This window comes from Enhydra lutris, unplaced genomic scaffold (assembly GCF_002288905.1).
Source record: "Enhydra lutris kenyoni isolate GAN:26980312 unplaced genomic scaffold, ASM228890v2 scaffoldscaffold4, whole genome shotgun sequence".
Lineage (NCBI taxonomy): Eukaryota > Metazoa > Chordata > Mammalia > Carnivora > Mustelidae > Enhydra > Enhydra lutris.
In genome coordinates this window covers 17224519-17241027 of record NW_019154088.1, presented here as the reverse complement: position 1 = coordinate 17241027, position 16509 = coordinate 17224519, and the positions used below count along the sequence as shown (strand labels likewise).

At 35.9% G+C, this 16509-nt stretch overlaps 1 protein-coding gene across 2 annotated transcripts in view; it reads left to right on the top strand.

Moving 5' to 3' along the window:
* Window positions 1-356: 356 nt before the first annotated feature.
* LOC111161761 (SECIS binding protein 2 like) overlaps window positions 357-16509 on the top strand; it is a 58220-nt gene continuing 42067 nt past the window's right edge. For both annotated transcript variants that reach the window (XM_022525702.1, XM_022525693.1), the window contains exons 1-4: window positions 357-496; window positions 9519-9697; window positions 11968-12292; window positions 14185-14320. In XM_022525702.1, coding sequence (XP_022381410.1) covers window positions 473-496; window positions 9519-9697; window positions 11968-12292; window positions 14185-14320 — 664 coding nt within the window. In that variant the 5' untranslated portion in view covers window positions 357-472. The remainder of the gene's footprint in view (window positions 497-9518; window positions 9698-11967; window positions 12293-14184; window positions 14321-16509) is intronic.

The window sequence follows — 16509 nt, the reverse complement described above, 5'->3', positions numbered from 1 at the left end:
ACACTCCTCCAGATTAACAGTCCAGGACAGTTAAGTCCGGCTCAAAGCGCAGAGTGGTCTGAGGCACCTGCTTACAGGAATCTCCACTTGGCCTCAGCCTCCAGGTCAGCCAGCCCAGGCTCCCGCTACCACCTGCTCAGGATTTCTGCTGTCACTCTGCCCACGCCACTTCTCGACCCCTCCCACCTTTCCCTTCCGCGAGCCGCCATTTTCAATTACGCCTGCCACCTCTTTGGGGCCTCCTAGGCTTCCGTCCCAGATGATCCCTCCCCGAGGCTGCCACCGCCTCCTCCTTCTCCTGGAGCTGGAGCCACCCCCTCGGCCAGTGGCGTAGCCAGAGTCTGTGTCAGGGCCAGCCAGTTAGGGGCGGAGGTCCTGAGCCCCGTCTCGACTCGAGCGGGGGGCCATGGAGAAAGCGGCCCGAGGCGCTTTCCACACCGACTAACGCAGGCCCGTTGCGGCTGCAGGCGCCATGGACCGAGCCCCCGCTGACCAGGTACGCGAGCTCGGGCTGGGCCGGCCGGGCCGGGTGCTGGGGGTCGCCGCTTCTTCCGGAGCGGGCCCTGGTCCCTGAGCGTGGGCCTGGACCGCCGGGGCCCTGGGGTTCCTGCGGGAGCAGACTCCCCTTGCCTGAGAGCCTGGCGGCGCCCCACTCCTGCATTGTTCCAATTGCTGCCTCGGGGATGGGGGCTTTTCCAGCTCTGGTTACCCCCTCCCCCGGGCTGGGGACTCGTTTTTGCCCCTCCTCCGTGGTTTGGTGTTAGGGGCCGGAGGACTCCCCAAGTTGTCAGTGCTCGCCTGAGAGGAGGGTTTATAACTTCCAGCGAGTACCCCCCCCCCCCCCACCGTTTTAGTTCTGGAATGTGTTTTCAAGGTGGCAAGGCTTTCGAAGGCTTCTCACCCAGTAAGACTGTCACAGAATGTGTGGTAACTACAGATGCAGGGGGTTATGGGCTTTTTGGATCAGCGTTCCGTTGAGCAGAGCATTGTTTTTCGCAGTGGTTTTAGGGAGGTGTTTCCTTTAAGGTATGAAATACTATGGGTTTCCCATGCTTTTCTGTCCATTTTGCAAAAATTAGTATTTTTGAAAAACTGAGGTTATATTTTAAGAATGTTGGATCTGAATTATGAATTCATTTCCGAGACCGTTTTCATATTCACCGAGTAGTTCCATTAGTATTCTGTTTTGGTTTTAATTGTATTAAATTCTTGATTATGCATGCGAGTAGTTGCTGGGAGGCAGGGATGATGAAAATGTAAATAGTAATCCAAAATAAGCGGTCTCCCCCTCCGCCGCAAAGTGTTAGTATTTTCCATCCTTGAGACCTCTATGAAACTTAAAATTTGATGAAATTGAAGTTTATTCACTATGCATTCTCTTCAGTTGAAGGCTTTGCCCAGTGTTGAGGGAGGCAGATAGATGAAGGAGAAAAAGACTAGCGATTTGCCTAATTATTTTACAAATAGATAATTAGTATCTGAGGAAATGAGACAAGATTTCCAAATTTCAGTATATATGTAGCTAGTCAAAGGCAATTTTGATTTTGAAATCTGGCTCTTTTAGCAGGCAGATTCCTAGTTGTGTATACTTGGTTTTGTTTTGTTTTGTTTTTACAAAAGCTTTCACTAAAAAAAAATTAGGAGATTATGAATTTGAAAACACAGATAAGTTTTATGAGATAATATGTGGATTTACCAAAGCAAAATTGATCGGAGCCTCTTAGCTTTCTAGTGACCTGGAGTATCCTATATACAGCCTATATCTCACTTAATGAAAAATATTTTTTAAGGCATCTATAAGAATGCTTTTAATATCAAAGCCTGACAATTGAATAGGAAATTTTCTTAAACAATTTTCTTGTATGTGTGTCACTAATGAAAAGGTTAAAAAACTCTTTGGTTCTTCATTATGATGCCAAAACTGTAACCAGTAATGCTACCATATATATACTTATGGTTCCTTTCATCTTACAGGAAATATAATTAACTATTTAGCATAGCTGTTTGTGTGTGGTTATCTTAACAGCAACTGCTGTGAGCAAATTATTGAAACTAGAGAACCTATTCCTCTTTCATCCTACACCTTTCCAAAGTCCACAACCTATTAAAACCTTGTAGAAATGTAAGGATTAGAAAGAAATCATGAATGTAGGTTTTCCGTTGAAGAATTTCTAGGTCTTTTTATTCTAATACCTCCTGCCTCTTCCTCAGCCTAACCTAAAGTAAGAGAATAATTCTAACTACCCTCTCTTCCCACTTGCTATACACTCACTGGAAACCTAGATACAGAAAAGGGATGCTGCTTTGCCTTGTTCAGGCTTTAGGCAGTTAATGCAGGGGTTGATGGATGACCTGGAAGGAGTGTGCTTCATTTTATATTAGCATTTTTCTGGGGCAAGACTCCATTATTTTCATCATATTCTCAAAAGAATCTTATCACTGAAAAAAGGCTAAGAACTATTAATTTAATAATAGATTAGGGGCTAGAACTGAGCTTTCTCCACTTTGTGAAGTTCTTCATTGTTTCCATTATACCATAGAGTAATGTAATGACTTCTAGGTTTTTTGGAACGCAGGCCCGTTGCGGCTGCAGGCCGCATTTATATTTTTACTAATGAAGTGAATTTAGATAGGTAAAAGTCACTAAAAGTGTATGTGATATGTGTATTTCCATTTTCCTCACAGAATGTTTGTTTTTCATTTTAAACCACTGTTCATTTATATTCAGAATTTTGGGGGAATGCCTGCAGCATTAAAACTCACTCATAATATTGTAGTGATTAGCAATTTATAGAAATTTAATTTCTTAAAAAATAGTACTACATACAAACTATGCATTTCACGTTAACCTAATTGAAATCCTTGGAGTATTGCACAAGAATAACTTAAACAAACAAACAAAGAAACCTGAGTGTGTTTTGCCTGAGGTATTCATAGTGCTCTTAAAAAAAAAAAAAAAAACTTTGATAAAAAGATAGATTGTATATATGTTGATAAGGTTAATAAAAAGTAAGTTACTGGGAATACATCCTAGATAATATAATTGCAATAGGGACTGTTGGAAATAATGTTATAACCAAAAGAGGATCTCAGGAGTATTTTCTTTTAGCAATAAATCAAAACAAGTAATTTAATTTTAATTGCCAGAGTTAGATGGTCTAAGAACAGTTATTACTTGGTATAATGCTTTTTTTTTTCTTTTTTTTTTGTCCTTGATGGGAAAAATGTTGGTGTAAAGGGATGTGAAAAATAAATCACAGAGTTTATTTGTTTATAAAGGCTTAATGTTTCTATTTTTAAGAAATTTAAGGCCGTGTTTTGAGATTTTTTTTTTTTAAATGAACAATGGCCTTAGAAGTGACAAAACACTTGAAGTTTACAGTGTCTTTTGTATTATCAAATAATTTCAATGTTGGCTTAATTTTTAGTACATTAACATCAGATAAGTTCATTTAAAGGTTGTATTTATTTATTTCTTGGAGAGAGAGAGCGCACGCGAGAGAGAGCACACAAGCAGTGGGAGCAGCAGGCCAGCAGGCAGAGGGAGAAGCTGGATGTGGTACTTGATCCCGGGACTCTGGGATCATGACCTGAGCCAAAGGCAGATGCTTAACCAACTGAGCCACCCAGGCATCCCTAGATAAGTTCTGGGCATCGGGGAAATATAAATCAAAACCATGGTGTGATACCACCTTACACTATTCAGAATTGCTAAAATTAACAAATCAGTAAAGTACAGATATTGGCAAGGATGTGGAGAAAGGGGAACCCTCCTACACTCTTGGTGGGAATGCAAGCTGGTGCAGCCTCTCTGGAAAACAGTATGGAGGTTCCTCAAAAAGTTGAAAATAGAGCTTCCCTACAACCCAGCAACTGCACTATTGGGTTTTAGCCCAAAGATGCAAATGTAGTGATCCGAAGGGGCCTTGCCCCCCAGTGTTTATAGCAGCAATGTCCACAGTAGCCAAACTGAAAAGAGCCCAGTGACAGATGAATGGATAAAGAAGTTGTGTGCACACACACACACCTCCCCCCCACACATTGGAATATTACACAGCCATCAAAAATGAAATCTTGCAATGACATGGGTGGAACTAGAAGGTACTATGCTAAGTGAAATAAGTCAGAGAAAGACAATTATCATATGACTTCACTGATACATGGAATTTAGGAAACAAAACAGAAGATCATAGGGGAAGAGAGGAAAAAATAAAACAAGTCAAAAACCAGAGGGGGAGACAAACCACAAGAGACTCTTAATCATAGGAAACAGACTGAGGGTTGCCGGTGGGGGTGGGGGGATGGGGTAACTGGGTGATGGACATTAAGGAGGGGCATGTGATGTAATGAGCACTGGGTATTAGATAAGACCAATGATTCACAGGCCTGTACCTCTGAAACCAATAATACATTATATTTTAATTGAATTTAAATAAAAAATGTTTATTAAAATAAATGTTAAAAAAAAAAAGAATTTACAAAACTGTTGATCATCAGTGTCTTTAACTCTTAGAAAAGCAAACATAACAAATACACATAACCTTTTGCAAAGTGCTATTCACCAATAAAGATACAAAATCACCTGGTTTATAATTCTTTCCTTTAAATAACTGATAAACTTCAAATAGTATCAGCGTTGCAAACTAAATATATTCTAAATAAGTTACTATAAAACATTTATTATTCAGTACTACTTGTAATTGGCCTTAATGAATATAAGTAAATGATTTATTTTAACAGGTTTTAAAAAATACTTTTATAATCAAAAGGAAAGTAAAGTAACCTTTGGAAATTTAACTTTATTATTATTATTTTTTTAGATTTCCTTATTTGACAAGGAGAGAGTAGGGGGAGCAGGGAAGAAGGAGAGAGGGGGAAGCAGATTCCTCATTGAGTGGGGAGCCCAATGTGGTGCTGGATCCCAGGCCCCCAAGACCATGACCTGAGCCAAAACCAAGAGTCTGACACTCAAGCAACTGAGCCACCCAAGCACCCTGACCTTTGGAAATTTAAAAAGACCATTTTTCCCTAAGCCCTCAATCAAGAGGAAATTAAAAAGTAGAATTATGGGTTATTGAAGTAGTAATACACATGAAGGGGTCTCTGGGTGGCTCAGTCATTAAACATCTGCCTTCGGCTCTGGTCATGATCAGGTTCTGGGATTGAGCACCGCATGGGGCTCCCTGCTCGGCGGGTAGCCTGCTTCTCCCTCTCCCATTCTGCCTGATTGTGCTCCCTCTGTCACTGTGTCTCTCTCTGTCAAATAAATAAAATCTTAAAAAAAAAAAAAAGTAATACATATGAAAACCTATGGGATGTGGCTGAAGCTATACTCTGAGGCAAATGCATAGTTAGAAATGCTTTCATTATTAAATATTTTAAAAGGTAAATAAAGTGTCCAGGGTTAGAAGTTAGCAGGGAAAAGGTATCAAAGCAAGAGAGGAAAAGAAATATAAAACCAGAAATTAATAAATTAGGTAATCCAAAAACCAGTATTAAATTTAGAGAGCTGATTTTTAGAAAAGTACCATCAGGTTTTAAATAGGATTAGGTGTAGTCTGTATTAAGAAAAGAGGAAGAGATTTGAATAGTAAATCAAGTGGACAGTCTTAGTTCAATATTTTGTGTCTTTTTTTCCTCAGTGTTTTCTGAAGTCTTGTAAAACTTACATATATAACTACTGCAATTGATTTGTCAAGTGTTTACTTTCCATAGAAGTCCTTCCAGTCAAAAGCAATATAGCCAGCGGGTATCTCTTAAGCATTACTCATTTTTTCCTTTGGAAGACATTTATTTTTCTTTGCCCATTAGATATAAAATACCTTAATGTTTGATATATTATATTTTTACCTTAATATAGAAAGGATGTAGAGGATTTCCATGGTCATATTTTTTCTGTAGGTGTGTGGTACATACTGAAATTTCACTGTGGGAGAATGCCTTATTATGTTCTACTTCAGTTTTGATTTTAAGTGGGTGTTTTATTCTGTTGCTTAATCTGGAAAAATTATTTGCACTCTTCTGGAGGTTCTATCCCAGAGGAGTTTAGTGTGCGTTTCCTGCCATTGGGTGCTTCATAGTAATGTTTGTCCATTTTCCTTAAACCAGTCTAGTACAGCACTTTTCCCAGAACATGTACTCATTGCATATTTGTTGAATTTATGTAGGCTTTCAGTGATCTGAGTGCATTTGTTTAATCTACTCTTTTAAAAAAGGCTTTTATATTTTCATGTTCTGATAAATTCTTGGGTTTTCTAGATTATTCACATCAAAGAAGGTTTATTATTATGATTTTAATATATGCTAATTTTTTTTTTTTTTTAAGATTTCACTTATCCATTTGACAGAGATCACAAGCAGGCAGAGAGGCAGGCAGAGAGAGTGAGAGGGAAGCAGGCTTCCTGCTGAGCAGAGGGCCCGATATGGGGCTCAATCCAAGGACCCTGAGATCATGACCCGAGCCGAAGGCAGCGGCCTAACCCACTGAGCCACCCAGGCGCCCCTAATATATGCTAAATTTAAAAGGAATGTGAAACTGCTTATTTTTTTTCCCCCATACAGGTTTTGGGATTATTATAATTTTTTCACTCATTTGTAAAATTCTGAAATAATATCTGAAAGATAAAGATAATTTTACTATATAGATTTTTTTTTAAGCAAATAGTGGTACAGGAATAGTTAGACTTTGTGTAGTTTAGACTTACTTTATATTTATGTTTACTTTAAGGAGACAACTCTGCTATAAAATTTCCTATTCCTAAAAAAATAGATCTTGTCAAAAGTAGACCAAAAAATTCAAACTAAGGAATATCCTTGTATGAAGTAACTAGCCTAATTTTTTTATAATGTTTTGTTGTCTACTATGTAGGACAACATTTGATTTCTATACTAATATAATTAAAATATTGCCAGAACTTGTTACTTAACATATTGTCTATATGGGCTTTATTATGTAGAATTTTAAGAATAATTTGGGATTTAACTTTACTTTTTAGGCCCGAGAATAGCACATGCTTCATTTTAATGTATGATACTGAAGTCCTCAAAGTCACAACAACAACTTTTAAGACCATAGCAGAGTTGTAACTGTAGGAGAAAGTTTGCCAGTCTGTTCCTACTAGTGACATCTTCTGTTTGCGCAGCTGTTGACTCTAGCAGCTTCTCTTTTTTACTAAAAACAAAGGATAACTTCAGCGTTTGTGAGTTTTATTGTTGAACTCTGATATCTAGAATTGCACTTAGAATAGAAATATTACAAACTTTGATATTTAAGGGTATATAATGTATATATGTACAGATATCAGTTATAAATTGTGTGTGATACTTTTTTGACCATGAGTTGCCTAAGTTCATAAAACTCTTACAAAGTGAAATGAAACAAAGTATAAAAACTTGTTGCAACTTTTGACTTGAGCAAGAAGTTGAATTTGTTTCCAAAGTAATTTATGAGTTGGTACTATTTGGCAGAGAGGTATCATGAAACTTATTATCTTTAAATCATTTCATTTCTTTATATTAGTATTGTTTCCTTTTAATATGGAAATTTGATGTAATCATATTCCTTGCATTTAAAAATTCCTAATGCCTTTTTTTGTTTGTTTTTTGTCCTAATGCCTTCTATACAGATCTATAAAACTGTTCAGAGAGTACTCATATGTTAGGAAAGACTTGAGATTTTTCAAAGATATACTACAAATTAAATTTTCAGTATAGTTAAAATGTGATTTACGTTTTCCCTTTTTTTATGCCTATGCATGAACTATAAAAACAAGTTTCCATTATCTGTGCATTATTGTTGAAAATCTACCTTTTCCCCTAATTTCCTCCTGAGGAAGCATTTATTAGATTAATATTTTATACTTTACATAAATGATTTTTGAGTTCTGTTGACTATCGCGGTGAAAATTACGGACTTAGGCTATTAGCATTTGAAGGAGTTTTTGCCTTCAAGGTTAAAATTCAAGAAACGAGCTTCAGGTCACAGATACTGTATTAGTAAATGCAAGTACTATCTCTGTTTCATATTTGGTTAATAGTATAAAAGTAGATTTCAAAGTTTAATCAGGTAGGAAGGATATTGAATTAATACTGCTATAAATAGTTCAGATTTCTTCTCTTCCCACTTCTTTGTAAGTATTCTAAATATTTCCAGGAGGCTCTTTATAGACAATAATTTATCTGAATAAAGGCTATTTATTAAGCATATCAAATCTTTAGATTTTATCTTCAGATTTTGGTGCATTTGTTACTGATTACCTTTGTGAGAAACATGCCTGATATTTATTCTGGGAACTCTGCCTTGCTCAGAACTTCCAATAAATGCCATCCTACTGGGTTTGTTGGGCACAAGTTCTAGTTAGGACTATTGCTTTGAGGTAATTGATTTGAAAGATTGAAACATTGGATTGCATTTCATTTACTGTTTTCTGAAAAAGTGTATAATACCTTTTTAGATTGTGGTGTTTATGTGGTTTTAAACATTCTACCTTTGCAGAATGTGCCTATAAATTTTTTTTTGTAATTAAATTTCAAGAATTTGTTGTTAAAAACAGAAGGAAAACTGCATAAAAATAGTATATAGCTGAATGAATTATAAGGTGGATTCCTTGTAATTATCACGCAAGTTAAGATATAGAACATTGTCAGGCCCTCATAATCTCTCTAGATGCCCTCGTCATCACAACTCTCTTTCACATGAGTAATTTCATATGAGTAATTCCTATCCTGACTTTTATCCCAGATCTTTCTTATTTTTCTTTATAGTTTCATCACCCACATGTGCATCCAAAAATACTTTAGTTTTTTAAATATATCTTTTAAACTTCTGTAGATTTTTTTGTGAGAAAAGATACTAAATACTAAAATGGGAGTACATATTCTGGATTACTTTAGTTTACTCAAGTTGTCTACTGGGAAACTGAAGTACTCATTTTTTTTTTTTACTAGTTTGTGAACCAGAAGTTTCTTGCTCATATGTTAGGTATTTTTTTTCATTAATCTTGGACACTTTCCTTCCTTTTAATTAAACTATACTTACCTAATTTCCTGAAATGGATAGAAATAGACTGTTTTTTAGACTAGTCAAATAAATATAAAGTGATTATCCTTCAGAACTCTGTTTAATGACTTTCCCTCCTAACAAAATTAGTTAAAAGCATTGTTTTGTCTGAAGAGCTAGATTTCTTACTACCAGCTTTATTTTTGGACTCAAGTCTACTTCCTTGTACTCTTGATTGTTTTAACAGCTTTGGTTATGTAAGAAATGATTTCGTTAAAATGCAATAACTTAAAAAAATGCAATAACTTTTGATAAACCTTTCCCTCTTTTATTTGACGGCTTTGCCTTAATAATCATATTTAGTTATTTTAATTTGACATTGCTGTTCTTTTGGATGTTTTCTAATACTAAGGATATCTAATTACTATGTGTAAGCCCTGTCTCTTCCATTGTTAAACTGTGGATCTGTATTAAGTTTTTTGCTCCTTTATTAAATGTGTGGTTTACTTTCTCTTTGAAGAATGTCAAGCTGTCAGCTGAGGTAGAGCCATTTATTCCCCAGAAGAAGAATCCTGATACATTTATGATCCCGATGGCACTCCCAAATGATAATGGAAATGTTTCTGGTGTAGAACCAACTCCAATTCCCAGCTACCTGATTACTTGTTATCCATTTGTGCAGGAAAACCAGTCCAATAGGTAATTTGTTTATTATTATTTTCTTTTTTGTAGGGGGTGGGTAAGGAACAGAAATGGGCAAGACATACTTCTTCATTTTTTCCTTTTGTAACTTTTTCTTTTTTCAGGTTTATTATTATTATTATTATTATTATCACTACAGCCAACATGGGGCTTCAGTTTGCAAGCTTGATATTAAGAGTCCCATGGTCCACCAACTGAGCCAGCCAGGCAACCCTCCATTTTAAATATTAAACATTAGCCATTTCTCTTTTTTTAAGAGAAGTAAATAAAACCAAATGAAGTAGAAATTTTAATTGTTAACATGGGTTATTTTCTCATTCTTTCTAAGAGGAAAAGTTTTTTGACTCCTGCAGTAAGTCATTAAAATTACTTTGAAATAAGTTGATACAAAGGGAGGAATGAATATTCAGAAAGTGGTGAATGGAAACCCTTTTTTAAGTTTAGGTATTTAATCATAATTTCCAGGACAGTTAGGCGTAAGAAGAAAATACCAAGGGATAGTCCTTAACATTGAAGCGTTTATGGTTAACATATATTTCTGGGCTCTGATTCTAGTTTAAATTTAGCTTCTGTGCTATAGTCACAGGGTGATTTAGCAAAATGCTTGCAGTTCAGATAATATGTGACCTGGTGGTTAGGGTGTAACTTGTGATGGTCATGATAGCCTATTTTACGCTGCTTAGACTATCTGAGTGATTAGTGCTTTGTTAGTGTAGTTCGTGTTGCTGCTGTATTAAAGTATTTTTTTTAATGTGCTGTATAAAGTAATTTCAGCCTTTCACAAGTAACATACATAGAAAATACTTCTCTAGCATCTGGGATAAATGGATGAGGCAGGTGAGCTCTAGCCTCTGCCCAGCCCCACAAAAGCAAAGACAGTCAGTATTTCTGCACCCCTGTGTAAGCCATGGTGTGGCACACTAGTGTTCCAAGGCACATTCTTTCAGATATTTTCGATGTAAGAGATATGAGACCGTGAAGTATGAAATATGAACTATTCAGGTTAATAATTTCTAAAACCCTGTAGTTTTCAGGATTGGACAAAGAGTAAGGGATCCTTCTCAGTTGAAGTTCGCATAATGTCAAAAAATTTTGACCTATATCGGGCTATGTTTAAAGCAACTTAAAAACCAAATTTAATAATACTATTATTTTTGTATTTGACAAAATGGCCTAGTATAAAGTACAATTAATTTTTTAAAATATTTTATTTATTTATTTAACAGAGAAAGAGAGAGAGATCACAAGCAGTCAGAGAGGAAGGCAGAGAGAGGGGAAAGCAGGCTCCCTGATGAACAGAGAGCCTGATGTGGGGCTCCATCCCAGGACCCTGAGATCATGACCTGAGCCGAAGGCAGAGGCTTAACCCACTGAGCCACCCAGGCGCCCCTCAATTAATTTTTCTTACCATACTAAATAATCTTTGAGAATTCATGAGTAAACCAGCCAGTGGATTAAAATTATTTTTTTAAAATTATGACAGTGAGCATTTTTCCATTGTGCTTTGCTGTGGGATTAGTGAGGAAAAGCTCAATGCTCCAGCTCCCCATGACCCCTCATTCTTCAGCAGCAACCTTTTGTAAGGACTGCTGAGACAGGAAGAGTCTTGCTGATGCTGCATAGGAATTGCACTAGGAAAGGCTCTAATGCTAGAGACAGGATGGCAGTGTTAGGCTTGCCTCTTCTTTCTTTCCCTTGGACTTGGAACCTGCTTCCATTGTCAAGGAGGGGAGCCAGGAAAAGAGCTTGACTTGGCCAGATGGTTCCGGGAGTACAGGAGAAGAGTAGGAGGCCCTGGGACTGAACTGAAGACTGAGAAGTGGAAGAATCAAATCACCCATTGTAATGGTCACCTTACACAGTGTTCACTTTACCCTGCTTTTGCAGAGGCCATCACAGTGGTTAGCATTGGATGGGAACTTTGGATTCCTTTGTTTACAGATCCAGCAGCTAGGGGTTTAACTTCAAGGCAGAAATACCTTGAGGAGGTTGAGGAGAGAGTTATAAATAAGAATGATATGTACTTTTAAAATTTTGCAATGCAGTAGATCAGGTTGAATTCCTTTATACTGTCATTTAAGTTGTTACTACATGTATATAATAATCTCTAATTACAGCAAAGAAATAAGGTGATAATTTTATCTCCTTTTTATTATGAAGGCACCTTTCTGCACTTTTTAAAAATTAAAATGCATTAAGAAATTTTGCTTCAGCATTATTTTCAGACTTCTCAATAGATTTGTTCTTTGTTTATTTGATTTTAACAGACAGTTTCCATTATATAACAATGATATACGATGGCAACAGCCCAATCCAAACCCTGCTGGACCATACCTTGCCTACCCCATTATATCTGCTCAGCCACCTGTTTCTACAGAGTATACGTATTATCAGCTGATGCCAGCACCATGTGCCCAAGTTATGGGATTCTATCATCCTTTTCCTACACCTTACTCCAACACCTTTCAGGCTGCAAATACTGTAAATACTATAACCACAGAATGCACTGAGCGTCCAAATCAGCTTGGACAGGTCTTCCCATTGTCCAGTCATCGAAGCAGAAACAGTAACAGAGGACCAGTTGTACCGAAAGTAAGTAACTTATTTTGATTGGCTTTTATGTTTGATATTTCTGTTGTTAATAATAATGGAAGTAATTTGCTACTTGTATTGATTAGCTTTCATGCTGAATTTACTATCACATTCCATTCACTGTTATAAAATAGTAAAGGATAGAGCATTTATAAAATAATTTTTCCTGTTTTTTATTGTGCCTTATTCTTAATTGATGATATGATTTACAGCCATCTTCAGGTTCCTTGAGAGTTTTACATAATCATTATACATAGGTATTTCCAAATTGTTTTAATTTAATGATAAAAATTGCATAGTGACACCAGTATTTTTAAGTGGTAGTTTGGATCCTATGCCAGTGGTGTTGAATGACTAATGCACTTCATATATTTCAGTCCTCAGAAATCAGCAGGAGATGCTATGGAGGACATTTGTGATTCATTCAATCCCTTCAACTTCATTGTTGCTATTCTGTGAATTTTTAGTAGCAATAGCACTTTATTATTCAAGTGTTGCTTTACTATATTATATGAATACAAGGTCTCCTTGAGCTGAAGAAAATGAAAGATAAATGTGTGAAACCACTCTTAAGATCAGCCTTTTGACTAAGTTTAAAAAAGGGGGGGGGGACACAAAGGCCTTGAAAACACAAGAGATTTAAGGTTTATTCTAGGTAACTATTTCTTAACTAAAAGGTTACTTTTATATTGAGGCCTTAATGCAAAGCAAGTAAAAAGAAAAACATGTTTCTTCTCAGCAGTTTTGAGCTAATAGAAGGCAGAGTGATTTCCTAAATGCATCTTACGGTTCTATCATGAAGGAGTTGATGATTTCGTAGATTCCATTAGCCTAGTTTCTTCAGTGAAAAATCTTTGATGTTTTTTGGCATACTTTTTATAAATTAAAATACAAACATGCAGCCAGCTTGCTTTAAAAAGCTTTTAGTCGGGCGCCTGGGTGGCTCAGTTGGTTAAAGCCTCTGCCCTCGGCTCGGGTCATGGTCCCAGGGTCCTGGGATCGAGGCCCGCATCGGGCTCTCTGCTCAGCGGGGAGCCTGCTTCCTCCTCTCTCTCTGACTGCCTCTCTGCCTACTTGTGATCTCTCTCTCTGTCAAATAAATAAATAAAATCTTTAAAAAAAAATAAAAATAAAAATAAAAAGCTTTTAGTCTTTGTTCATCGAAAGACTAGGTCAAGGGAAATTGTTTTGGGACCTCTGGAGAATGTAAAGAAACAATTATGGGAAATAATATAGTAAAATATAACTTTCAGATGCTAAAGAAACATGATTTTTCAGAGTGCCTTTCCGGCACTTCACTTTAGGAAGTTAAATTCAGAATTCTGTTGTATAAATTGCTATTAAGTGATGAATACTCCTGTTTTAAAAAATGAAGGAAAGGCTCAACTTTTTTATATTTTGTTTTTAAGCTCTAAAGCAGAAATTTTTTGGATTTTCTTACTATCATGAAAGGAAAATTTATCTCCTGGATGAGCTACTTTTTAAGTACCCTTTTTAGTACCTTTTTAGTACTACCTTTTTAGAACCCTTCTAAATAAAAATTTACAAACCCTGATATGACATGTTATACTTCTATCATTTATTAATTATTTATTGAGAAAATATGAAGTACAAGTAATATAAAGTATGTTAATAGTTTATTAGTCATAGTAGTGTTAATAGTTATTTGAAAATAGTATTAAAATGTGTATCTATAATATATCATTTAATGTATAATTAAATGCAGATAATGTCATGAATTCCTAACACAGTAACCCTCTTTCCCCATGGGTTGGGAGCCACTAATTTAGAGCATACATTCAGGTGTGTTTCATAGTGGATATGTATTTTATAATGTAGTACACTGAGTAGGATTTTAAATTATTATTTTTGTGTGTGTGTGCTTAAATCAGCAACAGCTTTTACAACAGCACATAAAAAGCAAAAGGCCACTGGTGAAAAATGTAGCTACTCAGAAAGAGACAAATGCAGCAGGTCCTGATAATCGATCAAAAATTGTGCTTCTGGTAGATGCTTCACAACAAACTGGTAAGCAAGAGTGTTTATGTATACATCATTGATTTTCATCTGTTTTCAGTAATTGATTTTATAATTGTGGGCTGTACCACGTTTCAGGATTCTAGACTTTCATCCTTTCATTTATCCTGCCACTTTGTGAAATTCTCTAGGAAGGATAAAAGCAGTCCATATCCATAATGTTCTTTCAGCTTGTTTGCTGGCTAATGTGCAATTTTGAGGAGGATTTGAGGTGTCCTTATTCCTGAGTAGTAGCGGAGCAGTTCAGAAATCAGAGATGGAATATTGCAGACATTGTAAGAATTTGAGGACTCATTTTGGCAGAAATCAAAATTGTATGTTTTTATAAATAGTTTAAAACTCTTTATAAAATACTCTAATGTTATATAATATCTTTATAGAAATAACTTGGCAAGTTTTCTGTGCCACATTTTAGCATAGATCTGAAACAAACATGAGTGGCACATATATCCTATCAAGCAAGTAAGAATTTTGGACTAGTTGGATATTTTTTGTCCAGAGTTTATTAGAAGACTATATATAAATTTTAAGGAAGCTTCATTCTGGTAATAGATAAAAATTAATATTTTCCAGTTTATATCATTAAACTCTAGTTTGTATCTCTGATCTCAGCTTAATGGCTACAGAGTAGATAGATAACTCTCTCTTCACCCATCGTCACTGATGCTAGTAAAAATTTTTGTTAATGATCCAAGGCCAAGAATTAGATCTGCTCAAAGGCACATTTACTTTTACCCCTCTGTAGTTTCCACTCTGACTTAAAATAAATTTGGCGGTGCATACTTTCTTTTATTTGGGTTGCACCTTTTCGTTTGTGATATAAATTCAGGTTTTTGTTTTTTGTTTTTGTTTTTTTTTTTTTTTTTTTTTTGTTTTTTTTTGCAATTGCTTAGATCCATTAGGAGTAAGAGGATCTGGGAATCCATTGAAAAACAGTCTTGTTGCTGGTACAGTCATTGTGTGTAGTTTGTAATCCTAAAGCAGTGAGATTAATGGACTAACAAATGCTTGGAGAAGCTATAGAAAAGAATCACAATGTAATACATTACAAAGTTTTCTATGTTTTGGTCATTCCTAGTTATAGTGACTTACTTCTACATGCTTTAAACCCTGGGACTGCTTTTAAAAATCCTTACTTCTTTAGTTTGCTCATTTAGTGACCACAAAGACAATCTTCTGAAGCATAAGAATTAGAAAATGAATAGATGATCCATTAGCAAAGCAAAAAGGCAGCCTACTGAATGGGATAAGATATTTGCAAATGGTATATCCAATAAGGGTCAATATCTAAAATATTTACTCAGTACCAAAAAAACCCCCAGATAATCCAATTTAAATTGGCCAGAGGATCTGAACAAACATTTTTCCAAAGAAGATCTACAGAAGGCCAGCAGACACATGAAAAGATGCTCAACATCACTAATCAGGGAAATATAAACCAAACCGCAACAGTATATCACCTTACCCCTGTTAGTGTGGCTAGAATAAAAAAGACAAGAAATAACAAGTGTTTGTGAGGATGTGAAGAAAAAAGAACCCTCATGTATTGGAAATGTAAATTGGTGCAGCTGCTATGGAAAACAGTGTGGACATTCCTCAAAAAACTAGAACTAGAAATACCAAGTGATCCAATAATTTCATTACTGGGTATTTTACTCCCCAAAATGAAAACACTCATTTGAAAAGATATATTCACTCCTATGTTCATTGTGCCATTATTTACAATAGCCCAGATAAGGAAGCAATCCAAATGTCCATAAGTAAATGAACGGAGAATGGATAAAGAAGATGTGGCGTGTATATACAATGGAATATTACACAAGCATAAAAAAGGATAAAATCTTGCCATTTGCAACAACATGGGTGGACCCAGAAGCTATAATGCTAAGTGAAATAAGTCAGATGGAATCTTAAAATCTTATATGTGGAATCTTTAAAAAGGGGTGGGGGGACCCCCTGCAGAAATAGGCCCATAAACACAGAGAACAAAAATTGATGGTTGCCAGAGGGTTGGGAGTAAACTGATGGTAGCTACACTTGTGGTGAGCAAAGCGTAATGTATAGACGCTTGCAGCATCACTATGTTGTACACTTAGAACTAATGTAATATTGTATGTCAACTATGCTTTGATAGAAGTGAAAAGAAAATGAAAATGAAGGTAAAATTTGATTAGAAGATA